This window comes from Polypterus senegalus, chromosome 15 (assembly GCF_016835505.1).
Source record: "Polypterus senegalus isolate Bchr_013 chromosome 15, ASM1683550v1, whole genome shotgun sequence".
In the NCBI taxonomy this organism is placed as follows: domain Eukaryota; kingdom Metazoa; phylum Chordata; class Cladistia; order Polypteriformes; family Polypteridae; genus Polypterus; species Polypterus senegalus.
In genome coordinates this window covers 26,398,597-26,425,458 of record NC_053168.1, presented here as the reverse complement: position 1 = coordinate 26,425,458, position 26,862 = coordinate 26,398,597, and the positions used below count along the sequence as shown (strand labels likewise).

General features: G+C 37.6%; 1 protein-coding gene across 1 annotated transcript in view; it reads right to left on the bottom strand.

The window, feature by feature from the left end:
- The window catches only part of LOC120515855 (collagen alpha-3(IX) chain-like), a 161,033-nt gene extending 134,636 nt beyond the window's left edge, over positions 1-26,397 (bottom strand). The window contains exon 1 of the mRNA XM_039737189.1: positions 26,256-26,397. Within this exon, the coding sequence (XP_039593123.1) occupies positions 26,256-26,272 (17 nt within the window). The 5' untranslated portion in view covers positions 26,273-26,397. The remainder of the gene's footprint in view (positions 1-26,255) is intronic.
- Between the last annotated feature and the right edge of the window lie 465 nt (positions 26,398-26,862).

Here is a 26,862-nt window from a genome sequence, read left to right as displayed (position 1 = left end):
ATAATAATAATAAATGAGTAAGAAAAGAGATGACAGATGTGGGATGTCAGCAAGACATGGAAGTTTCGAACATGTTAGTTAGCCATTTTGAAGACGTATTTGGGATTTGGCATTGTTGAAGAAGTGACGAAGAAGTGACGGTTGGCCTGTTCTGTTAGAGTCAAAAAAGAAGAGCTTCTTAAACAGATCTTGAATATTCACATCTGGGCAATGGACTTTACAGAATTTAAAGTGCTACAAGGAATAGCGCATGTTTATTTTATTCGTCTAGATTTAAGAATGGAATGCCTGATGAATAACGAATGATAAGCGTGTATGTTTTTGTTTATTGATGAAGCTTCATGTTACATGAGAAGGTGGATGTAAAGTTGGGGTACATTGTATTCTTTTATATGCATGAGAATGTGGGTGCTATGTATTTATTTAATTCTTAAATGCTTATTCAATCCAGGTTTTTTTTTAACCCTAACTCAATGAAACAGGAGAGAAGAGTAACTAAGTTCTATTTTGAATAGGAGCATTGGTAAGAGCGCTACATACTGTATGTGAATTGTTTCTGACTGGTTACATGTTGTATGTGTTTTACTCTGTTACATGAAAGATCATAAATGTATGAAATGTGGCATTTTAGTTCAATAGGAAAAATAACAAATTCAAGGGGTGAGTTCCAAAACCTGCTAAGTACATTTTTTGGCGAACTTTAGGTGAAGCATGGTTGTGACTCATCAAAGGGTTGGCTATGTGCTTGGCATTGAAGTGGGCTTCAAAACCTGCTAAGTACCAAAATATAGTCCTATAAATTTTGATGTGAGTTCCAAAACCTGTTAAATACATAACCACCTTAGTTCCAAAAGCTGCTAAGTACACCAGCCAATCATCTCAATATGCCACACTGTGAGTTTTAGGAAGAGACTGGCAGGTGCTTAACTACAAGTCTGCAACTGCAAAAGTCTGCAAAAAAAAGCTCCCATTTCACTTGACAAAAGTTCAAGTGGTGGAAATAACAAGAAGTAACATAAATATAAAGACCACGTATTCGGGCGACTTTTGCAGTCACAGTATTGTGAAACATGGCAGCAAAATAAAAAACGTGTCAGCTGACCCACTTCCACTGAATTGTTTTGTTAATCCAGTAAAAGCAAAGGATGTCGAAATGTTGCTTAGCAAAATGGGAGTCAATATGGACAATCCGCAATCAGAAAACGTTAAAGAGTTCTACCTCCCAGTCATTGGAACAGCCAACAAAAACACTAAACCAATGGCAGACAGTGATACTGAAATATATGATGAAGACGATGTAGAATATTGACATTCTAGAGATTGCTTATAACTTGTTTAATTTACTACTTAAACAATGCTTAACAGGAATTCATGACTTTTAGCATTACTTTTTAGCTAAATAGTTTAGAGACTAAAAGCTCTGAATTTCTTTTGTTATATAATAAAAATATTTCAAGATCCAGAGCACTTTTGATAAAAGTTTCTACTTATAGGTTTATGGAATAGCATTGATTTAGCGTCAAAACCTGCAAAGTATGTTTTTTTCCTATTTTTTACAAAAATGTAAAATATTCAGATTTCTGAGATGTCCAGCAATTGACCTTCAGTAATGTAACAACCAACATTCTGCAAAAAGAATTTAAAAAATATCATTTCAAATACTTAAAAATTATTTTTCTCCTTTTCACAAAAAGTTGTCTCCTGTACTTAGCTGATTTTGCAACTCAGCTCTTCAATTACCCTACATGAAGTGCAATAAACAGAATCAAAACTGTAAGTTCATACTCCCTTCTGTCCATCAAAATACAGACACCAGGGATACCAGGAGTTTGGGAATCCAAGGATGTAAGTGTTTAATCTTCTTTTTATAAAATTATACATAGAATGCCCAGCAGGGGTCAAGCAGACAGTTGGCCGAGGTCATCAGACTTTGTCTGGGACTTTTTCTTTTACAACTGACAGTGTACCTCTCACCTCCAGTGGTTCATTCATTTGTGGTCATTCTTTTTCTGCCATTTCATCCTAAAACTGAGAATGATTGTACAGTCGTGGCCAAAAGTTTTGAGGATGACACAATTAGTGGTTTTCACAAAGTTTGCTGCTTCATTGTTTTTAGGTCTTTTTGTCAGATGTTTCTATGGTAAACTGAAGTATATGTACAAATACTGTATTTCATAAGTTTCAAAGGGTTTTATTGACAATTACATTAAGTTTATACAAAGAGTCAATATTTGCAATGTTTTTCAAGACCTCTGCAATTCGCCCTGGCATGCTGTCAATCAACATCTGCCCGACAGCAACTTCTCCCAACCATCCAAGAACAGGGTGGTGACCAACAATGCCTTTTCCAGCATGCTGGAGCACGGTGCCATAAGCCAAAAGTGAGATCTAAGTGGCTTGGGGAATAAAACATCGAGATTTTGGGTCCATGGCCAGGAAACTCCTCAAACCTTAATCCCATTCAGAACTTGTGGTGAATCCTCAAGAGCTGGGTGGACAAACAAAAAGTCACAAATTCTGACAAACCCCAAGCATTGATTATGTAAGAACGGGCTGCCATCAGTCAGGATTTGGCCCAGAAGTTGATTGACAGCATGCCAGGGCGAATTGCAGAGGTCTTGAAAAAGAAGGGCCAACACTGCAAATGTTGACTCTTTGTATAAATGAAATTGTCAATAAAAGCCTTTGAAATTTATGAAAAGCTTGTAATTATACTTCAATTTACCATAGAAACATCTGACAAAAAGATCTAAAAACACTGAAGCAGCAGACTTTGTGAAAACCAACACTTATGTCACTTTTAAAACTTTTGGCCACAAGTGTATATTGTCATGATGGTCATGCTAACCAAACTGGATTTTCTGTTTCACTGTGTGTTTAAACTGATTTGTGTTTTTATGAATCTAAATTCTATTTTACTTGTATTAAAGTTGTATAGTTGAGCCTACACTTAGAAAAGAACAAAATAAATTAAATTGGATTGAAATTGAATAAGCTCACTTAGGCTGAATCTGCTTTCCTTTTCAAATAAGAATTCACATTACAAATGCATATGGAATAGATACAGTATATTACAAAGGCCCAGGCATCAAATGAAATGAAATTTACCTTCATGCCTGACTCATATTACATTTACATTTACATTTATTTGCTTAGCAGACGCTTTAATCCAAAGCAACTCACAAAAGAGGTAAACAATCGAATGACTTTAGGCTAGGGCCTAATTAGTTAAAAGGGCCTATTAACTAATTTCCAAAAGACTTTGCCACAGCCTTATTATTATTACTAAAGTAAAATATAAATTCTATTTCTTCTGTTTTCTCATGTCTACACACATTGTATTTTTGTTTTGATGCAGCTGGTGATATCAGTGTGCTGCCTACCTTTTCACCCTAATAATGAGAAATACATCTGTCATCAGAGAGTTCACGGGGCCTACATCACAGCGCTCTTAGGTGGGAGAGCTCAAGCAGTGACTAATAGGTTAGTCATCAGAGTCTTTCCCTGGGGATGCAGCATCAAACTGTATGGAAGCCTGTTGTTTCTCAAGGAGATACCAGTCTGTAATTCAAAGAAGACTGCTGCAGCCTGGCAAAGGTTATTATTTCCAGAGAGCTGCCAGCCTGTGCAAACAATGAATGCTGCAGCATTAATATCAAGTGCAGGTTCTTAAAAATAAATCCAAACTGCAGTTCTTAATCAATTATACTTTGTCTTTATGTCTTTCTATTCTTGCAACGTCACTTTAAAACTGAGAATTTGTCATACTAATTGAAATCACTTTGTTTATTTGGAGTTAATTAAATAACTTGCAATTTAATAATGAATGATTATTATTATTTTACACATACTGTATTATGCAACAAAATATATTATTGTTATCGTCACACAGAAAAAACATTGGCCCAGGGTTCACAAAACATTTTATAAACTATGATTATGTTAACTGTCTCAAGAGCTGCACTCTATGATCCAAACCTATAAACTCCTAAAACCAACGTTGGTGCTCACCTGAGAAGTAAACACGGTATAAATGTTTACTTTGTAGAAGGGAGAAATGAACAGTACAGTATATCACCAAGTGGCCACATTCGGTCTTCTTACCAGTTGTTTTTGATTTTTTTTTATTGCTTAGAAACAGTTGAGATTTAAAAAAATATAATCTTTTTATATTTAATCTATTTTTTAGATTCAGACAGTTTTTGACTGTTTCAATTTGGAACATTTTTTCTCAAATAAAGAAATCCCAAGTGAAATAAATGCCAGCTCTTTCCTCAGAGGCAAAAGTTAAATGACAGTAAATTACAATGGTAGGAAACACTAAACAGGCTTTAAATGGTATTTGTAGATTTTTTGATTCTATGAATTCTTTTTTATCTGAAATATTTTCTTTAGGAAAAAGATGATCGGCCGTGGCAACCTCTAAGAGGACCAGCCGAAACAAGAAGAAGAATGTTGTCAATTCAAATGAATAAATGGAAATTGATTGTAGTAAGCTCAAAGTTCTGACTTTTTTTGAAAATTCTGATTTTGCTCTGATTTCATTTCATTAATAGTCTTCAAGATTGGTCCATTAATTATGTGTGTCACAGACATATGGACAATTGCACAAGAGTTCATCATTCAAATTGTGCCTAGGAATGCTTACTAATGAGGAAGACTGTTGAAAGCCTGAATTTGAATACATCTCTATATATAATATCCAATGTCTGTCTGTCTGCTTTTCACGAGAGATCTACTTAACGGATTTAGATCTGATTTTTTTCTATAAGTTGCTTGAACATTCCAGTTGATTTTTCAACTTTTCTTATCGCACAGAGTATCATAGTTTGCTTGCAGGAGCGATTTATTCACACTAATCTGAGTCAGAGACTGCGGGCTGATGGGAGGGGGAAGTGTGACGTCAGGAGTGGGGAGCTAGATGGGGACCTCATCACTCACGTGCCAGCCTCCGTTTGAGTTGGTCTACTTGTCACTACATTTTGGAGCATACATTACCTCCACTTACCTAACGATACCTATTTGTTTATTGGTTTTTAAAGTTTTTCCTGTCTCAATACTATGCGGGACATCAGGAGTGGGGAGCTAAGCGGAGCTCTCCTCACTCATGCGCCAGCCTCCGTTCGAGTAAGTCTACCTCTCGCGATGTGTTGGAGCATAACTTGCCTCCACTTAGCTAGTGATACCTGCTTGTTTATTGATTTGTAAAGTTTGTCCTGTTTCACTAAGTGGGATGTCAGTAGTGGGGAGCTGGGCGGGGCTCTCCTCATTCATGCACCAGCCACTGCTCGAGTCAGTCTACCTTTCACCACATTTTGGAGCATAACTTGCCTCTGCCTAGCTAGCGATACCTGCTTGTTTATTGATTTTTAAAGATTGTCCTGTTTCACTACTAGGTGGGCGGAGCCATGGGGAACAGCTAGTCCCTTATACTGGTAACAGTGTTTTGTCTTATCTATCTATGTATTGTAGCATGGAGAGGGATGACACAAAGTGAGACCAAAAATAGTTGGGGTGACATCTAGGCAAAACCCCTTTTAATGTGTTGCCTCAAAGAACTAAAAAGTAAATCTTTAGCAAAAATATGTACTAAGTGGCGCTGCAAAGATCGTCAAGTTGCAGTTATGTGTAAAGCTTCGAGGTCTCTCTGTGACCTTCCACATAGCATGTCAGGTCCAATTTGAGATGCCACCTCCTAGGAGTATCTCTCCTTTATACCAGTCGGACCAGAAGGAGTGGGGCTTCTTTGGCTCTGAGCCCCTCAAGTGTTGGTTTCTCCAGGCTGTAAGGTAAACCGGGAGACAACACTGTTAGTGACATTGCCCCCTCTCGTACTGGGGTGGTACCACATAACTTATGATGGTTATGTTGTCCACATAGTTGATAAAAAGGCAATCCTCATTAACGCAAGTGTATATAAGGGCAAAAAAAATGTATTGGTTGCCAACTGGGCAAAACCTCATTTAATTCCAACATAAAAAAGAAAAATGTATTAAGAAAACATGTTAGTTAGTGCTCTTTTCTTGGACTGTTCCCTTGAATCTGTGCTCTTTCAGGGACGCACTTTCTCTCTCTCTTTAGCATTCATTACTGCAGTCAGGTCTGAAATGAGACACTAATGAAAAGGGGAATTTGCTTATTATAAAATGATGAATCAACTTGAAGAATTTCAAGAAAAATGATGAATTAATGATGTTTTAAACTCTGTTGAAGGTGAACATTTGTATTTCAGATGGTAGTACTAGGTTGTTGTACCGTGTTAGCCATTATGAATGTAGAGAAAAGCCAAGCAAAATGACACCTTTTATTGGCTAACTAAAAAGATTACAATATGCAAGCCTGAGTTGCCTCGAAAGCTTGCATATTGTAATCTTTTTAGTTAGCCAATAAAAGGTCATTTCAGATGGTAAAATCTGTAATGTAAAAAAAAATTATGTATTATGTTATAGATGCCTATGAGTCTGGAAAGGGATTTTAAAATAACTCCAAATAATTAAAAATCTAGAAGTTCATCAACAAGTGGAGGACATTTCAAACAATGGCCATGTTGTCTGTGCTTGGCCTTCCCAACAAGTTGAGTTTGAGAACGGAACCCAAGATAATGAAGGAAGACTCTGAGAACCCCAGAATTACACCACAGGACCTACAGGTAACTCTTGTTCTGTTGATTAGATCTGCATGGGAGGTGTGCCAGGAGGAAACCTCTGCTATCCAGAAAGAACATCTGTGCAAGACTGAACTTTTCTCATGAACCCCTAGACAAAGAGCAGGACTATTTGAACAATGTGTTCTGGACATATAAAGCAAAAAAGAAGTTATTTGGCCACCGTACCAGAATACACATTTGTAAAGCCAAAAAACAACATTTAACCAGAGGAACCTGATACCAACTGTAAAGCATGGCAGTGGAAATTCTATGCTTGGGGCTTCTTTGCTGCATCAGGGCCTGGGAAGTTCACCAACACAAGAATCCACTATGAACTCCTCATTGCCCCAGATGTGCTTGAGGATTATGAAAGAACATCTGTCAGGTGTTTGAAACTCAAGTGAAAGTTGACCTGGCCCCATGACAATGACCCTAATCACATCAGTAAATGCAGTAAGGAATGGCTGAAAAGAAAGAAATGGAGAGTTCTGGAATGGTCAAGTCAAAGCCTGGATCTGAGCCCCATTGAGATACTGTTGGGGGATTTGAAACAGGCTGAGTGCACAAGATGCACCTCAAACATCTCAACTGAAAGAGTTCTGCATAGAAGAGTGGGGAAAACTCTCTCAGTCGATGTCAACGACTGGTAGACAGTTACTGTATATATTTTCAGTGTTTTGTAAGTTCTATGAGTTCATTAGAAATGTTCAGCAAACCCATTGGTCCTTGAAAGGGCAGTGAATGCCTTTAATGATGTATTTCATGTGGATGACATAACCATCATTAGGCTCATCAGGAATGGTGATGAGTCTGCATACAGGAGATCACAATGGACTTTAGGAGAGATCCTATGATATTATCCCCCCTCTCCATACTTAATACTGCTATGACAGTTGTGAAAACTTTCACGTTTCTGGGATCCATAATCTCCCATGACTTGAAATGGAAGACCAAAGTACGGTCGATTATTAAAAAGGCACAACAGCAAATGTACTTCATCCAGCAGCTGAGGAGGTCCAATCATCCACAGGATCTTGTGATTCAGTTCTACACAGCAGTCATTGAGTCTGTTTTCAGTTCATTCATAACCATGTGGATGAAATCAGTAACTAAACATGACAAAAACAGGCTAAAATAAATAGTCAGGTCTACCAAAAATATCACTGGTGCCAGTCTGCCCACCTTACAGGAACACTGATACTGTGCGTTGCGTTCGAACCTGTAATATTCTAGAGTCCAGGCCACGGTTGTTATAGACTAATATATGCCCCAAACAAGCAGTTATAAGAACAGTTCTACCCACAGGCCATCACGCTCACAAGTGGTTAATTCAGCTTAATCAGGCCGAGGCCACCCTGGGTCTTGCAATACTGTTTACATATTGTTAATATTTGTTTTTCAGTGTTTATTTCAGCATTTCTTGTACTGAGTTGCAATCTGCATTTTTTTGTATGCATATACTGTATATATTTATATTCTCTGTCTTGTTTTTTATATCAGGTGTGTGATTAACAGTTGTGTGTATGTCAATTATGTAACTTAATACTTGGAGAGTCACCAAAACGTGAGTCTAATTTCTTGTATGCGTACATACTTGGCCAATAATATGATTCTGATTCTGATGTACCGATCCTTCTAAACAAAGCAAGTCAGGGCTGTTACCCTCAGACTGATGGCAGCCCAAATTCAACACTAGGAGTTTATATTACAAAGCTTTTGCAAGTAAAATCTTTAATAGGAGATATTAAAGTGAACTACTATAACCTTCTATTTAACGTCTTCAGAAATCTCAGATTCATTTTTTTTTGGTTGAGAGTGCTATCTCTGTGTTCACGCCTCTAGCCATACATATATAATTTTTTACAGCCTCAAGCAGACAGTGTTATCTCACACTGCAGACATTACAGACTGAGAGACTGCCTATAACCCTGAAAGTTATTCATTTGCACTGCTTCACCTTCCTCTCTCATCATATGTCTACCTAATTGCACCATGTCTGAGCTGAATTCATCCTTTTGATTTATTAGAGCTTTAGCATTCTAGGGGATTACTTTTGCCATTTTAAAGACAATATGCTTTGTTCCATGATCTGCATGGCTCACTCCACTGTGGTGGCTCTATTTTTGGGTTGTGACGTCAGAATGCCCAACACTTCACAAGATGTAAGCTGTGCAGTTAATTGCCAGCCTCCTTGTTAACCAATGGAAAAGTCAATTTATCATACACCTGTTAAATTCTTCCAATTGTCTCCACTTTTCAACACTAAGGTCTGAGTAGAAATAATAATCATTTATTGTTTCCAACTGGCAGATCCCTGGGTGCACTTGGAATGCACTGAAATTATTCCTCTGTGGTTTCATTAAAAGTGACTCATGCAGCACCGGTCTGGTTGTCATAAAATGTTAGCTAAAATAAAAAGTCAGCCATACCTGTTCTTTCTAAATCAAAGATGTACAGCCATTCAGGCTGCAATATGAATACAATTTTCTTTATTAGAGTAGTAAACTGTTAAAACATTCACTAATCTATGTATTAATATTGTCTGAATATAACACATAAAAAAGCAAAATGCAGACAGGTCTTTGGATAATTTTAGTTAATTAAAAAAATGTAAAAGCACTGCTAATGTATTATAATATTCTTACAATTTAATATTTTTCTGCTCTCCTATTGTGTTTTGGAGAGCTTTTTGAAAATGCAGATTTTGATTTTCTAACCATTTTTCTCACTTGAATTTTATTTAAATTAATTGAAGTATTTTTGTGTCTTTTTTGACGCCATCTTGGTTATGGCAGGCACTGCCATTTTGAGGAGCCATTACTTAGCAAGTGACATTATCAGCACAATGGTGTACATTTCACACTAATCATACTCTTAAAAATAATGGTTCTTTAACCTGTTTAGATTTACATTTTTTCTCAAAAAACCATTTCATTGCATTTGTTGGCTTGAAAAATGGCATTTTTATTAAATCTCATCTTTCTACCTTAAAACATGCAAAACACTAAAAGCACAAAGTCAGAATTGTAGAAAGTATGATAAAGATAGAACTAATAATAATGATGATGACTAATGATAATAATAATGTGAACAGCACACTGTACATGTGCAAGTAACGTAAGTGTCACTTTCAGATTCCCAGAATCCCTTTCGGTTTCACTGACTGTTTCAGTTTCTGACTGCCAGAAGAGAGATTCACTTTGTCATCACTGCTGATGAGAGGCGTTTCTTACGAGACGCCATTTTGAGGCTAGGAGAAGATGTGTCTACACTGTTGCCCAGGTAACGCTCAGGCTTGACATTTATGCAAAACACTCTTATACCGATGCCCGAGTAATGCTTGACACAAACGCTGTTGGCACTTTTACAGCCCGAGTAATCCCCGTGTCTTACGCGAGATGCGTCTATACCATTGCCCAAGTGTCATGCTTTTAGAACTGTTTTTACAGCCTGAGTGACTCTCGGGTCTAACGCTACGGAGGTTAATGTCTCTTTACTGTTTTTTAATGGGTTGTGTGGTTACTTCTTGAACCTTTACTTGAAAAGGCACCATTTCATTCTGGGACGTTTTCTCTGCATGAGAAGTTGGTTCTTTTTGCTTTGAAAAATGTTCTAATATGTAAAAAAAAGCATAAATCTTCAATGTATGGTAGGCTACTAAATAGGACACTAACAGCTTAAAACCTGCACTTAACCTGTTGTATTGTATGCAGCAAGAGCCCTTTAGAATTATGACCCATTAGTATTTCACTAATTTGTTACCATCATGGTTATAACTATATGGAGCCTGTTACAGATCTAAATCAATAAAGTTTCTCTCTGGAACCTTCATTGGAATGGGTCCTTTGGGAACCCAAAATGGCTCCCCTATAGCATCATTCTGAAGAACCACTACATATTTCATCTTACTGATTCACTGCCAACTCTGTTCACACTATCATGATTGAAAAAACAGAATATTAGTTTCTTCTCCGAGCACATTTTTAGTATACAGTGCAAATATTACAGCTTCTAGTAGCATTTAATCATAGAAATGAGCATTGAATTAAATTGAATATTATCTGTTGGAACAGTTTTTTTGCTCCTCCGAGCCGGGTTAGGGAAATTCTAATCTTATTTATTAGGATTAAAACCTATGTAACTTTGGTTTTGTGTTCACATCATCCATTATTTTCTGAACCCATTTTAACATTACATAGGAACAAGGTTCTTGAAAGCAACAATGTATACCTTGTTGGGACTTCCATTTTCACGCTCTGAGGCACACAACAAATTCACAAAGGGATCATTTAGATTCATCAATCAATGTAACAACCTGAAAAATGAAACAAATTTGTGTAAAACATGCAAATTCTAATTTGCACTTCTACCTCCAAATCACATTAATGGACCTCAAGTCGTTTATCAAGAGCACATGCTACTTTGGTAGCAATTTGGAGTTCCCAATAAAACTGTCTGTAAAAGGTAAAGAGAGTCACTAGAGAAAGACACAAACATAGAAAGTCCACACAGAAGGTGATATAGCTGGGTGTAGAGGAGAAAATGGTGGGGGCTGAAAGAGTTCACCTGCTGTCACCAAGAAGTACTCTGCTCGCAGCGTTCAGAAGTAGTTTCTGCAGAGCCGAGGCAAGGAGCTATCCCATTAGCTCAGGCTGGTAAGAGACGGCTCCGAGGGCTGTTGTAATCCAGAGGTTGTGGGTTCATGGCATGGCTTTCGATGGTGCAGATGTGTCAACTAAGATATCTGGTAATGTTAGTCCACAACCAAACACTTGGCATAGTCAACAGCCTGTGCTCTATGGAGGACTGGATTGTGATGCGGTGCAGTGCAAAATGCTGGGATCTGAGAGAGAGACCTCAGCTGTCACCAGGAAGCTTTCCAGTTACAGGGTGTTCAGAAACAGTTCCTGCTCATAAGAGCACAGGTGTTCTCCAGTTAATTCGGTTGTTGTAATTCAGACCTTGGGGGTCCACTGTTGGCCACTGACAGTTTTCAGAGTTCAAATCTGCTTACTGAGATGACCCATGTTCTGAGTCCACGGCAAAACCTAGGAAATCTGATCATTGTGAGGAAACATTGGTGATAATGATAGGAAGATTCCAAGTATCAGAAAACATGAAGGATGACTACAATTGTGAAAGATACAAAAATGCAAATAGGGTTAAAAAGGGAGAAGAACTCCCCAGAAAGCAGGACCATCTACTTATCAAGTGTCAGAAATAAGTAAGTGATCACATATTTATCACTAATTGTTTTGTATGCATAACTTTTCATGTAGTAGCAAAAAAAAGTGCCTTTATTCCTAGAGATATACAGGGATTATGCTTGGCAGAGCTATGAAAGAAATTTTGTTCCTTGTTTTTTTTTTATTCCTGATTGCTGACCTTTACTATTTTTGTTACCCCTTGGGGTTCATTTTTGAAAAAAATTCTGAACGGTATGTATTTGTCCATTTATATTTAATCTTTAAAAATTTTTATCATCCTATTGACTTTTACTGGCAGTTCAGACACCAGCCTTATGCAAACAACAGTAGGAAAATATTTTACAATTTAGTCTTTACTAGTTTATAAAATCAAGTATGGAATGGTTTATGCAGTACTTCAAGGTAAATTACACTTCACAAATCCCGCAGGAATTGCTTAGTGGAAGATTTTACAATACAGTGCAATCCATTGCACTGTGCAATATAATCAAGTACATTAATTTATATGATATTTATAATGTAAACGAACAATACCTTTAATTTGATACTAAAAACATTGGGTCAAATGAACTAAACAAGCTGGATAGATTAGTCCAGGGTGGCTTAATGCCTCCATCCACATCGACCTTTGCTTGTGTTCATCTCTTTCTCTTTATCATCCTGCATGTGCTCTGATATGACAAACAAGCTCTCAGTTGTTTTCATGTGTAAATTTCCTTGAGTGAATGAGCATGTGCGCATGTGCTTGCGTGTGTCACTGTACATGCGTGTGTCTCTATGCATAAGTATATATATCTACTATATAATAAAACACTAACATCTGTGCATCTAGTCCCTCTGAGCAATCTGATTGGTCAGTTTGGCTTTGGTGACACAACAAAAGAGAAAGTGTGGGTGTGAGATACACGAGGAGGAGAAATGGCATGGGAAGCATACAGAGAGTTACCTTCAAAGTCGGCCAGTATAAAAATAAACAAAATGTAAGAAAGCTACCTTAAAGATAATGACAGAGTCTGAAAAGCAGGAATGCACTCAAGAGGGGGGGAGCACCAACGAAGAAACATTCACAAACGTGTGAATATTGAGGAAATAGCTGAAAGAGCAAGGACAAGAGATAGCAAATATTATTTTAATCATTCTATTATCTCTCTTTGTCTTTGACAGGCAGCGTAGCTAGAATTTAAATAAATTATGTGTCTCAAAAAGTACTTGTGCAAAAATGTTACAAATCAATAGGCCTGGGCCCACAGCTAAAGAGAACAGATTTCAAACAAATCTACTCCAGTTATCATTAGTAAAAATGTTTTTAAAGATATGGGGATATGTAATGGATCAAACTCAACCAACAACAATTGGCCTGGAGCCTGTAACAAGACAAATATGATGCAACTTGTTATTGCGTACATTAGACTCCGCATTCAGGTCCTTGAAAAGCACTTTTCTAAATTTTTGTATCTTTTCTAGGTTATAGTCATCAAGGAGCTCTACAGAATGTAATAACCTACATCATTTTCTGAAATTGCCAGTTTTAATTTTCCAACGATACTATTGTCGATGTTTTGAACATCATACAAGTAGAATCTAGATTTACTGAAAATGTCATTTTTTCCCCCCCGATTGTCACTGATTCTTTTTTTTCATCTTGCAAGTACACTACAGCAAAAACACATTTATATTAGAATGTATTAATTATTTATTTTGTATAATTTGTTGTTGGATTTGTCCTTTAACACGTTCAACAGATTAGTCATGTCAAATTAAATGTTAAAAAAATAATGTTCAAATTTCTAACCATTATATAATTTCAACTTTAACACCAATTTTACTGGCTCATTGACTACACCAGGTACATATCATTGACTGAATCATTTATCGAGAACATGAGACAAGATTTTGGTTGATTTGACTTATGAACTGAATGATTACCCGAGAACAAGGCACATGATTCTCATTCATTTGATTTGTGAACTGAATCATAACCTGGAGAAGGAAGCCCACAATTCTCATTTATTAAATTTGTGTCTCCTTATTTAAACTATGGATTTAAACTATGTTGTCATGCTTTGTGCTTTCAAACAGGACAGTGTTGTACAATGTGAATTATCAGCAATCTAGTGATTTATTCAGAGAGGAACCAGAAAGGGTTTTGTAATGCTGCAGGTCCTGCATCCTGTTGATGAATTGAATGAATCAGTTCATTAAAAACAGGTAGTTTAAAAAAATTGAATCAATACACTGAATCAAAATGCCCATCGCTAATGAATACCAGTACATTGTACGGCACATTCTGAAATATCCTCGCCCTTAATTAATTTAGTGTTCAATAAATCTAGTAACATTATTTGTTTAAGAAAAAAGAAAAAAATACCCCAAGAACAAATCCTCTCAAACATGTGGAGAAGAAACCAATCTGAGAGTGAGAATGTAACTAAAGTCCAAGAGATGTGAACTGGCAAATCTAATCTCACCCCCAATGGCTTCACTGTCTAATGGTGACAATTTGTATTAATTGTTAAATATATATATATATATATATATATATATATATATATATATATATATATATATATATATTGGTCTGTCGTGGTGAAATAGGAGCTGAGGCATAAGGCAAAGCTCTCAATTTACCAGTCGATCTACGCTGAGCTATGGTGAGTGAGCTACTGAGCTATGGGTAGTGACCGTAAGAACAAGATCGCAAATACAAGCGGCTGAAATGAGTTTCCTCCGCAGGGTGTCTGGGCTTTCCCTTAAAGATAGGGTGAGAAGCTCAGTCATCCAGGAGGGGCTCAGAGTAGAGCCGCTTCTCCTCCGCATCGAGAGGAGTCAGATGAGGTGGCTCGGGCATCTGATCAGGATGCCTCCTGGACGCCTCCCTGGTGAGGTGTTCCGGGCACGTCCTACCGGGAGGAGGCCCCAGGGAAGACCCAGGACACGCTGGAGGGACTATGTCTCCCGGCTGGCCTGGGAACGCTTTGGGATTCTCCCGGAAGAGCTGGAAGAAGTGGCCAGGGAGAGGGAAGTCTGGGCTTCTCTGTTTAAGCTGCTGCCCCCGCGACCCAACCTCGGATAAGCGGAAGAGGATGGATGGATATATATATATACAGTATATATATATATAAACTTTAGCTAAAGTATTACATTAAAATCTAGCATCTCTATAATGTCTGTATGTTGCTTAACCTTTCCACAGAATCAGCATCAGTTAAAACATGACTATAGAATAGACAATATAATTGTTTTTGCCTGCCAATGAAAACATCATCTCAGATAAAGGAGCACAGGAACCATGGAGTAGAAGGGTCCTTTCATTTGATTGGCTGGCCCAGTGCTGACTCAGCTGTAGAATGGCCAATAGTGGAGAGGGGGTCTAGTTGCCTGAGATCTCCAGGATTCTGACTGTGTCTGGTTTGTCTGACTCCTTTTCTACAATCTGGCCGTGGTTCTAAAATTAGCTGATAGACAGATTTTGTTGTTTGAACAAATCTGTATTTTAATATGTGATAGTTTTTTTTTGTTTTATTTAGTGAGTTGTTTAGTCTATTCTTGTATTTTGTCTTGGGAGTTGTGGTGCTCTGCATCTGCACTTGGTGAGGACTGCTGTGCAAGAATAAATTATTGTTTAATTGTTGTATTGTATTTCTGAAGTGGCCATGATAGACTGACCTTCTAGCTCTATGAAGAGGATCACTTGTGTTCTATTTTGTGTATTGTATTTACCACGTTTTTTGACATCCATTGCATGTCTATCCTACCTGGAAGGGGGTCTTTCTCTGAATTTCCCTTCCTAAGATTTCTTCTTATAAAGGTTTTTGTTGCGAGTTTTTTCTCATCCTCTTAGAGAGTTGAGGCTGGGGGCCTGTTAGAGCCCATTGGGGCATAACTTGTGTGATTTTGGGCTAGACAGGAAATAAATTGTTGCCTTTGCTTTCAAAGAAAAGTTGAAATTCATGCCTAATCATACTGTATTTCAGAAAAGAATCATACCTGTTAGAAAAAATGGAACCTTACCATATTGGTTTTAATGTGTGTATATATTATTTTAAAAGTATAACTCCTTATTACATCCATTTATGCATAAACTAAGTAAACTAAAATGTTTATTATTTAATTTCTAAATTTATCTAACCACGCCTCCAAATAAATTTTAGGTACAGATCATCATGCACAGTATGCTGCATTCTGTCACTTGGCAACCAAAGGTTACATGCGGCTTCGTACGGCTCGCCTTCATTTTACTGTTGCATGTCTTCACATCCCCAAGCCTCTCACCTGGGTAAAAGGAACTTTTCTTGTATTTTATTTTTAAAATCAATTTGTTTAATGGAAATACTGCCAAAGACATATTGTCATTTGTGTGCATGTTCTTTTTTTATACTGCATGTCTAATGAACTGTTCCTACGCTTTGTTTCCTTTGGGTGTCAGAGTTGGCAATCCTGTGAAGACAATAATAACAGAGAGATCCTAAATTAATAAAACTGAAGGGGGGGTGGCTGCCACCAGCTGGTCTTAAATCATCTAATTAAAAAATGTTCTTTTGAAAATGTTTACTTTTAGATTCTAAAAGTACACAGTATAAAATGGATATTGTTATTTTGGTGTCTTGGACAACTGTATTATGCTATTAAAATCTAATATAAAAGCATTAACAATCTTTCAGTTTACCTGAGGCTTTAAAATGTGTAAGTATTAATGAAAAAAGTCACCATATAGTTTAGCAGTGGGGAGCTGAACTATTTAATGCATATTGCTTTAGGCCTTTAATTGTCGAGCACTTTGTCTTGAATTTAAAAGTATTTAGAATTATTGAATGACTTTTCAAACTCCGCAAATGAACACTTAATGCTTAAAAACAGAACCATTTCATTACATCATGCCAGAGAAGAAGTCATGAAAATTAAAAAAATATATATATATATATATGAAAATATATCTATATATATATATATATATATATATATACAGAGAGAGAGAGAGAGAGACGTGTGATGCAATATAGGACTGTTTTCAAGAATGAGGTTGTGTCTTTAGGCTAATCCAAGCCTATACATTTCCTTTAAATTATTGGGATGGGGATGTCTAATGTACTAGCTGTATCATGCAGCGGAGTAATTACTACCTGCAGAGGAATTCAGCAAACAGCAGGAAATGTTCTGACAGTTAAAGATGGCTTTGATTTTGTTTTTCTTAATGGCCTGTGGTTATAGCATTTTATTCACATGGTAAAACACGTGTGACCTTCTTGCATTGATTAAGTGTTTGAAAGCAAGCAACATTTAAAGAATAAGAGGCGCATGTTTTACTAACTACATTTTTTACACATAATACCCAAAATTTGTTGTTAAGTTTCATTTAAAGTACCAGTATTGGTACAGTGACGGCTCAGTTCCAATCTAAACTAATGCAGGCAATTTTTTGAGTGTAGTTTGCATGTTTTCTCAGTGTCTGTATAATTTATTTTCAGGGTACTCCATTCTTCTCTCTCATCCCAAAGATTTGCATGTTTTGTTAATTGGTTAGTGTAAAGTGGGCTGCCATGATCAGTGCACTGCAACACACTGGTGTCCTGCCTAGATTTGGTCCTTGACCTGCTCTCTGTAATGCCAGTGCAGGCTATGGCAATGCTGGGAAATGAAAGGTGCAGAAAATAAATGGAGAAAGAATTTAGTTCTAAATGAAATAAACATGAAAGATCTATACATAGATAGCTAGAGGATGTCACACATGTGAGCTTGGAGGCAACTTCAATGATTTTTTTAGGATAAGCAGTTTCACCCCACACTGTAGCTAACCACTGCCTCCTTTGTTACTGCAGCACTGAAGATCAAGTGCTGGAGAATCCATAACCAAACCCCTGTCTGGGCTTACAAAGCCCCAACCCTTCCAGGACAGTTACTGTATATCTGGCTCATTACCTAGAAATGGGCGTTAATTGAAGAACATAGATAAATAGTGTCACATGTGTGGAACATTAGACGAGAACAGGCCATTCAGCCCAACAAAGCTCGCCAGTCCTAATCACTTAATTCTTCTAAAAACACATCAAGTCTAGTTTTGAAGGTCCCTAAAGTCCTACTATCGACTACGCTACTTGGTAGCTTATTCCAAGTGCCTGTGTTTCTCTGTGTGAAGAAAAACCTTCTAATGTTTGAGTGAAATTTACCCTTAACAAGTTTCCAACTGTGTCACTGTGTTTTTAATGAACTAATTTTAAAATAACAGTCTCGATCCACTGGACTAATTCCGTTCATAATTTTAAACACTTTAATCATGTCTCTTCTTTATTTCCTTTTGCTTAAACTGAAAACGCTCAGCTCTTTTAATCTTTCCTCATAATTCGTCCCCTGTAGCCCTGGAATCAGCCTATTCATCCATCTCTGGACTTTTTCTAAAGCGGCTTTGTCCATTTTGTATGCTTAGGGGGCATTGTCAATGATTTTTAAAGATATGCAGTTCCACCCCAGGACGACAGGGGACGCTGTCACTAACCACTGCTTCCTTTTTTCCTGCAGCTCTAAAAAGCAAATGCCACAAGATCCATAACCACACCCCCATCCCAGAGCCCCAACCCTTCCAGGACAGTTATTATATAGTCAGCTCATTACCTAGAAGAGCGTGTTCGTTGAAGGTACCTGACTAAGAGAGAGATGGAGCTCCTCTGCTCAGTATACATTGTTACTTTGAAAGAAAGCAACCGGGGGGATTGCCAGTCTGGTACCCCAACCCTTGCTCCCAATAAATAGATTTGCAATTGATGTAAGTACATGACGGTTATAACATGGGCAGAAGATACAAACCCACTTAGAATATAACTAAGGTACAAAAGGTGTGAAGTGGTAACCAGCTACACTGTATATATAGTAACAATTTCAATGAATTATTGTGATATGATAACATTTTAAAATCCTTAGCTGTTAAATTAAAATGTAGCATCTGTATAGTATTTATATATCAATTTAGTTTTCTACAGTATCGATTAGAACCACAAATACGCAACTATTTTAATATAAATCCACAGTGCTGTATACAATCATTTGCCCAGGATGTAAGGTCACAATTTACATTTTCAGCCCCATAGCTATTGATGACATTGCAGAATTAAGATATATTGGGCATTTGTGTCATCACATCAGAATTTCCAGCACATGGGCCTCATGACTCACAGACAAATTGATTTTACCCTTGGAAAAGATTTTTTTTTCACTTTATTTTAAATGTAAACGTTTTTCATTACAGTATGCCCATTATTTTTAGAGTTATCATGTTTTGATATAACTTAGCTGCATTTATGTCAACCCTAATCGCATTTTAGAAAAGAGCAAGCTGCTTTGAATGTTTAAATATTCTTTTTTTTTATTTTAAAATTATGTTGTTATCTGATTTGAATAGTCAGGAAAATTATATATGTATATATATTTTGCATAAATGTCAAAAATGATTGTGACTATTTTAGTGGTCCTGTTTTAGAATCAGAAAACTGGAGTGGGAGTTTCGACTGATGGGCCTTCTTACTCTCACATTTGCCATGGAATAGACACACAAGTGGCTTAAATGTGTGTTTCATGTGTTGTGCCCAGTATGGATGAGCCTGGCTTTTGACACTAAAACTGAATTAAAGGGTTTGCTGTCTGGATGAATGGATACTTTAGAATATGCATTAGTTTATGGCAATCAGATTGATTCAGTGATTCAATGGTATGTATGTATATTTACATAAGAACATAAGAAGTCTGATAAGCAAGAGAAGTCCATTCAGTCCACCAAGCTCATTGGTATAGCTATCAGCTAAGCTGTCCCAAAAATACTTCAATTACTCTTCATTCAATTAAATTATTTCTTGATTATAAAAAGAAATCTTGGAAGGAGACGAGACGTGATTTTCTCAGAGAGACACTTTCACATCCCGTGAGACGAGACATTGTGCCAAGAGATTTAATCATGCCCGGGGCTGGAAATAAAAGACAAAAAGTAGATGATAAAGTAGAATGTCATAAAGAATTCAAAAATGTTGGCACGGTACACATGCATATCAGGTTAGAAATAATGGAAGTACAAAAATTCGAAAGTCTCAAAAAAATGGTAGTAAAGATCGCATTACCGCAAACAAATGGAAATTATTACTCAGTGAAACAATGAAACAATGAAAAGAGATCGAATATATTGTTCGGATTTAAACTTTTAAGTTGGAGACTTGTTGATCGTATAATTCGTGTTGCCATCAGGGAAAAGTAGTGTTTCTTCCCAATGAAGAGGCATATTCATGACAATTAAAAGATTTGTTGTTTGGTGAAAGTGAAATCCCGCGAGAGAAAATTTCAAGCCCCGTGAGACAAGAGCTTATGCAAAGAGATTTGGAAAAGTCCGATATTCACTCACGGGCAGTTATATGTTGTGTTCTCACGATGTAATTCCAAACACAGAAACAAAATTCAATGCAATATTAATGAAAAGGTAAAAGCGAAACGAGATTGAATATATGGACATAGGTGATATAACAGAAGTGTGTAGATATTGTTTGGCTTTAAACTATAAGTCGGAGACTTGTAGATTGTCTAATTTGTGTTGCCTTCAGCGAAAAGTAGTGTTTCTTCTCAATGAAGAGGCGTATCCGTGAGAATTAAAAGTTTTGTTGTTTGGTGAAAGTAAAATCCACATATGCATGTGGCAGAGACATGAAGTTGCTGACACATAGTGAAGGCGGGGGTTGGCGAGTGAAGCGAGCAGGGGCAAAGCCCCCTAGTTTAAGTGAAGATTAATTCAGATTACTGACTCATTGAAAATTCCAAAAACAATGCTCACCTAAACATTGTCAGCATACAAAATATTCTCTATGATTTGGTACAATATGATAATATCTATGGAACCTAATGTTCTCAAACCCACCTAGTCCATTTCAGGGTCCTGGGTTGAGCAGGATTGGATGTAGAGTAGGAACCAACAGTAAATGGGTTGCCAGTCCATTGGGGAGCCCACTAGCATGTGAAACCACATTACACTCTCATCTGAACCAGTTCTGCCTGGTTATGCAACAGCCTTTACCCCCTAGCTGTCCGAACTCTGTGCTATTCCCCCCACTCCCCCCCCCGCCCTCAGATCTGCTCCTAGTAGTTTATTTATATGCAAGACATTGCTAAACCTGTTATTTTCTTTTATTATTAATTATATTAATTATCTATTTCAAGTTATTGCTAGCTATTTGTAGTATAGTATAGTTCTTTACCTGTCTTGCACTTGCCCTGTGGTTATGTATATGTTGCACCGTGTTATTTCATACCACGGTTTGCGGCAATACAATGTATGGATGGTATGACAATAACATACTTGATTTGACTTGTGTGGCAGAAGACCAGGGATCTTGCCCCACTGGGACACCTGGAAGCGGGTTGGACCACGGGAGGGGCACTGTTTTTCCCTGGGCGCAAGAGGGCAGCCCCCCTGAATTCCATCAGGGCCACGGAAATGGAGCTGGGGAGCTCAACCCTGAGGGGACCCGTGGCCACCAACAGGGGCCGCCTGGACGGTCCTAGAGCCCTGGAGGACAGCACTTTCACCACACTAGGAGGTGCTGCCGGAAGACCATCACCGAGCAACTGGAGCACATTTGGGGCATGGTAAAAGGGTCCGCCTCACTCCCTTCAAAGAGCGCATGTGAGAGAGGAGTGAAGGCGGCTGAAGAGAGGAAAGGACTGAGTTTAGTGTGGGGTTTTGTGCACTGTCGTTGTGTTGTGAGCAGGATTTAAAGGTAAAATAAACCGTGTGTTGTGGACATTTGGTGTCGTGTCTGTCTGTGGCCCGGCTATCTTTTACACTTGACATAGGAGATGTAAAATGGCCAGTTAAATTGACCTGTATGTCTGTTAAAAGTTCAGAGTAAAACCAGAATACCAAGAGGAGAACTGGGACACAGGGAGAACTTACCAACTCCGTATAGAGCAACATAGGGCAACGGATTTGAATCCAGGAAACTGAATCCATTAAGAAGCAGTGCTAGCCACTGCACCACCATATATATATATATATATATATATATATATATATATATATATATATATATATATATATATATATATATATATATATATATACATGTGTGTATCTTGAAACATATTTTTTAACACGTTATAGATCAGGGCCCACTCTGACACACATACATTCAATTATATAATGCCAATTAGACAGAACAACTAGCCTTACATGCACATAACATGTGGCAGGAAAGCAGAATGCCAAAGAAAAGCCCCATGAACCTGGGAAAAATGGGCAGACACCATTCAGATAGTGATTGACCTCGGGCTCAGACACTTGGTGGCTCTAGAGCTGCGGAGTCTGCAAATCTTACCATTGCACCAGTATGCCGCCCAGTCACATTTAATATGACAGAGACTCTTCTATTTCTTTATATTACCCTGATGATTCTTCTTACCTTTTTGAAGAAGTGGCTTATTCTTACAACTGTAGCATTATAGTCTTATGTGATCAGGACTAGGATTTTTTTAACTTGATAACAAATACACTCAAAAAAATGAATTAATGGGTTGTTTACTTTATGTATCTAATTTAGGTTAATTTACCCTAAAATAATTATGTTTGCTGATATTACATAGCTTTTTCTAGTTGTTTTGACGTGATTTTCTCAAATGGGCAGCAAAGTAAGGAGACCAGGGGTCATGTCCCAGGTCATCCCTGTGTGAAGTTTGCATGTTCTCTCCGTGTCTGCATGGGTTTCTTCCCAAAGTCCAAAGACATGCAGGTTAGGGTGAGTTGGCAATGCAAAGTGTGCATTTGGTGTCACCCTAGGATCGACTGGCGTCCCATCCAGGGTTTGTTCCACTCTTTGGTCCTATGTAAACTGGGATAGGCTCCAGCACTCCATGAGATCCTGGTCTGGATTAAATGAGTTAGGAAATGACATGATATAAATTTTCTTAGATGTCACATTAATACAATTAAATGATGTTAAAACAAAACTATTAAATTATTAGTATTTATACAGAAGTGTAATCAGCCTTAGGGAGATGTTCTTTACTCAAATATCTAACACAAATTTAATAATCAAAACATGGTATTCTCATTTCCCCTACACACATTTGAATTAGGTTGATTTAATTTAAAATAAGTTTTAGGTACATGACTTTTCCATATTTTGCATAAAGAACCTTTTTTTTTAATTTGTTGATAATTGAAGCAGCACAATGGCAAGCGGCACATACATTTTGATTTTGACAAGTTTTAAAATATTTATTTCAAGGTATGACATTTTTATGAAGTCCATTCAGCAATCTGTTTTCTCATCCACTTTGTCCAGTTTGGGGTCACGGATGCCAGAGCCAGCTTATGGCAGGTTAGGTGAATTGCTCCAGTTGAGACAGTGAAATTAGTGGCATAGGCTAAACCAGCAGCTTTTTGATTTATTTTTACATTTTCTGAATTGACTTTAACCTTGTTGAGGGTTGCAGAGTGTCAGATCTTATCCTACTATAATGTCCAAGTCAAAAGCCAATGGCAATCCACTCACGTACGCACCCGCGCTCACTCATGCCACGTTAATTTAAAATTCCCAATCAAAGTGACTGAATGAGTTTAGATTGCTGGAGGAAGCCCCGGAAACACAAGAAGTTCTACTCATAGTAATGACACCAAGTTAAAAAGGCTATAAAGAACCCAACGTTACTAGCTGTGCAAATGTACCAAACTACGTAAAGCCAAATGATAGTTTTGAAACAAAAAGCGAAGCATCTGAAATGACAATTGAATATTGTTTAAAATAAACTTTCAGGTTCAAGATTATTATTATGTACACGCAGTACAGTACAATTCTCCCTTGCATGTCTCCCACAGTCTAGTGGCAGCAGTATAATACAGGCAGTCCCTGGGTTACGTACGAGATAGGGACTGTAGGTTTGTACTTAAATTGAATTTGTATGTAAGTCGGAACAGGTACATTATTTTAATAAATGCTATTGTTGACTGACTGCAACCAAGTGCTCTGCCAACGAATGATGGAGTTTCACCTCTCTGACCTTTTCATTATTTCTACTTTATTTTCCATGGTGATGGTTTTTCTCTTCTTTACTATATCACCAGCACTTATATCAGATTTGTGTTTCAGAGACATTCTTGAAGGGTGAAGACAAAAGGTTAAGATGAGCTCTTCTGCACAGCGCTATACAGTACACGCTATCACAGTAGGAAGGCACCCGTCATCAACACGTCTGATGTACTGAAAAGAGACAACTTCCTGTTATGTACGTAATAGTACAAGCAGGTTTGCTATTGAGAATGACTCGGGGCAGCAAGGGCGGGTTCATCACTCACCCACCACACAGTCACCTCCACTACAGTATGCTGCCTGCAGTGTCCACCCACCAAGAACGAAGACGGTGCGGCCAAAGGCGGGTAGTGAATCACCCTACCCCAATTCAACAGGCAGCCATCCGAGGCACACTACAATGCTAACCCTGCTGCCCCGTTCACACTCAATGGCCTTCGTTCAGCCACAACCGAGTCAGCGCTTGCAGCATTAGCAGCCATGTGCTGGGTGGGCAGTGAAACGGCCCCTCCTCTCCATCCAGCCTGCGTCCAGTCAAGAGCAGTAGCTGTGGTGGCGTAGTGGGTGGGCAGCGAGCCATCGACCTGCACACGAGCGATAGCTGTGGCCCCAGTGACTATGGACCACAGGTCACCGCTTGCCGACGAGAGCCGCCTGAGGGACACTACACCGCGCGAGCAGCGAAATTGCCCCCCTCCAGCCACCACTTGCAGCATCCCCAGGCTGAAGATGACGGAGCGGCAGTTACTGAGAGGCATGCGTCGCAGCTGTGGCCTCATTCGTAAGTCGTAGGTCGGATGTCCGTAACCTGGGGACTACCTGTACAAGCAACTGGCAATGAATGAGAAAAGTGTCTTAATCTGCAGGTAAAAGAACTGATCAGGTTGCATATTATATTTGTAATTCAATTGTATTTTGTCTGTCAGTTATATTGTTATTGAATTACATAATTTGTAATTAAATTATGCAGTTCATAACTTCGTTATTAATTCTTTTATATATTCTCAAACTACTTAATTCTATTCTGGCAGCACTGAGCACAAGGCAGGGAACAGCCCAGGTCTCCAGTCCATCACGGGGCACACTTACACACACATACTCACACACACTTGCACACACAAACACTCGCAGAGGGCAAATTTCGCATAGTCAGTCAGCCGAATCGACACGTCTGAGAACTCCACACGGACAACTGGGAGTCGGCAGCACTAAAAACTGCATTAACATGCTTTTTCTTTATTCATTTTATTTTAAAATAGGAAAAAGAGATTCATTTTTATATTATGCATTTAGCACTCCACAGCAAATGTGCTAACTCAGAGACTTTTTATTTGGGCTGAATGTAATTGCCTAAAACTCAAGAAAAGTCATTCAAAGTCTGATAGAAGAATACATTACTTGAACCCCTGCCTCATTTCAAATTGCTCACTCACATCACAATATCACAAAAAGAAGATAAGAAATAAAGAAAAGTGGTTAAATAAAGTATATCCTCATTTTAATGACAGCTTTAGTCACTGTAATAATAAATTGTGGTAATTAGGTCTTTTTAATGTAAGTGGCATTGACACTCTTAAGGAATGCTATTTTGACAAAGTAATCTTAAAATTAAAAAAAAATGTCAAGAAAGTTAATATGGTGCACTTCTAAAGATGTTAGTTTTTTACAAAGAGGTAATGAAAATGTACTTACCTGGTCTAAATGCCCTATTTAAATAAAATAAAGTGCCTTCCTACGTATTCAGCCCTTTGACTAACTCACTCATTTTACTGAATAACTCATCCTTAAATTGTTTTATAATTAATTGTTACTTTGTGGTGCTTGTGTCACACAATTTGAAAATTGTGGTGCACAAGCATCATCTGACTAACCTTAATATAAAATCTGCCTGGAGCGATGGGGTCCCAAGCACTGAATGTGCAAAGCTGGGGGATAGTAAACCCAAAAGACGCCTCTGCAAGATATTATAAAGGGTGGGGATGAATACTTCGACACACATCACATTTGTTTTTACCTTCTTTTTAAGTTTTTTTTTTTCTAACATTAAATGACATCATAAAAATATTTCTAATTTTGAGTTTCATTGCTTTGAAATAAATTCCACAGACAGCAAACTTTCAATGTAGGATTTGTTATTCATCAAAGCGAGAAAAGTGGTCAAGGTACTTCATCTCGCATAAATCAGCAACTTTGAAATTTGAACTTGAAACATTATTGAAACCTTTCTTTTTACAAATACATAAAAACATATCCATTATAAACAATATGACCAAAAATAAAACTGAAAGAAATTAAATCAGGTATTTAAAGAAATAAGTTACCATTTCAACAACTGTCCATTGAAAGGCTTACCTAGATCTTAAACACATTTCTGTTTTTTTCCAAGTTTAATCCTTCAGAGAAAAATATGCAATCAAGGAAGCCAGGGCAGAAGATGAAAACCGGGGATATCCCAATTCTAACTAGTCTGCATGGTGTCTAAAGGCTGAAAGCACCAACTCAGGGGATGACACAAGTTTTAAGAAATGCAGGCACACTTTTTTTTTTGCAGAGCTTGCACTGGCAGAGACTTCTGATTGGCCAGAGGAATTACAAGGGTGGTAGTTTTATTTTATGACTTTTAGAAGCTCCAAATTCTTGGTATTTTGTAAAAAAAAAAAACACTAATTATGGTGTTTCATTAAAATGTCCTCAGAGGCGATTAATACAATTAATGGTGGTTGGCTGTAAAGGTATGCATTTACAAGGTTTAAGTAATTCGTTACATGTTTAAGTTAGCTAGCTGAAAACCTGCCTTAAGTTGTAATTCTGATAAGTTTTTTGATGTGTTTAGTATTAAATTTGCCATGCAGTTTTCAAAGTAAATAATGTGATGCCTGTTTACTCCCAATTTCTGCCTGAGTAAATATTAATAATAACATAACATTCTCACATACTGTATGTAACAATGTAGATTGAA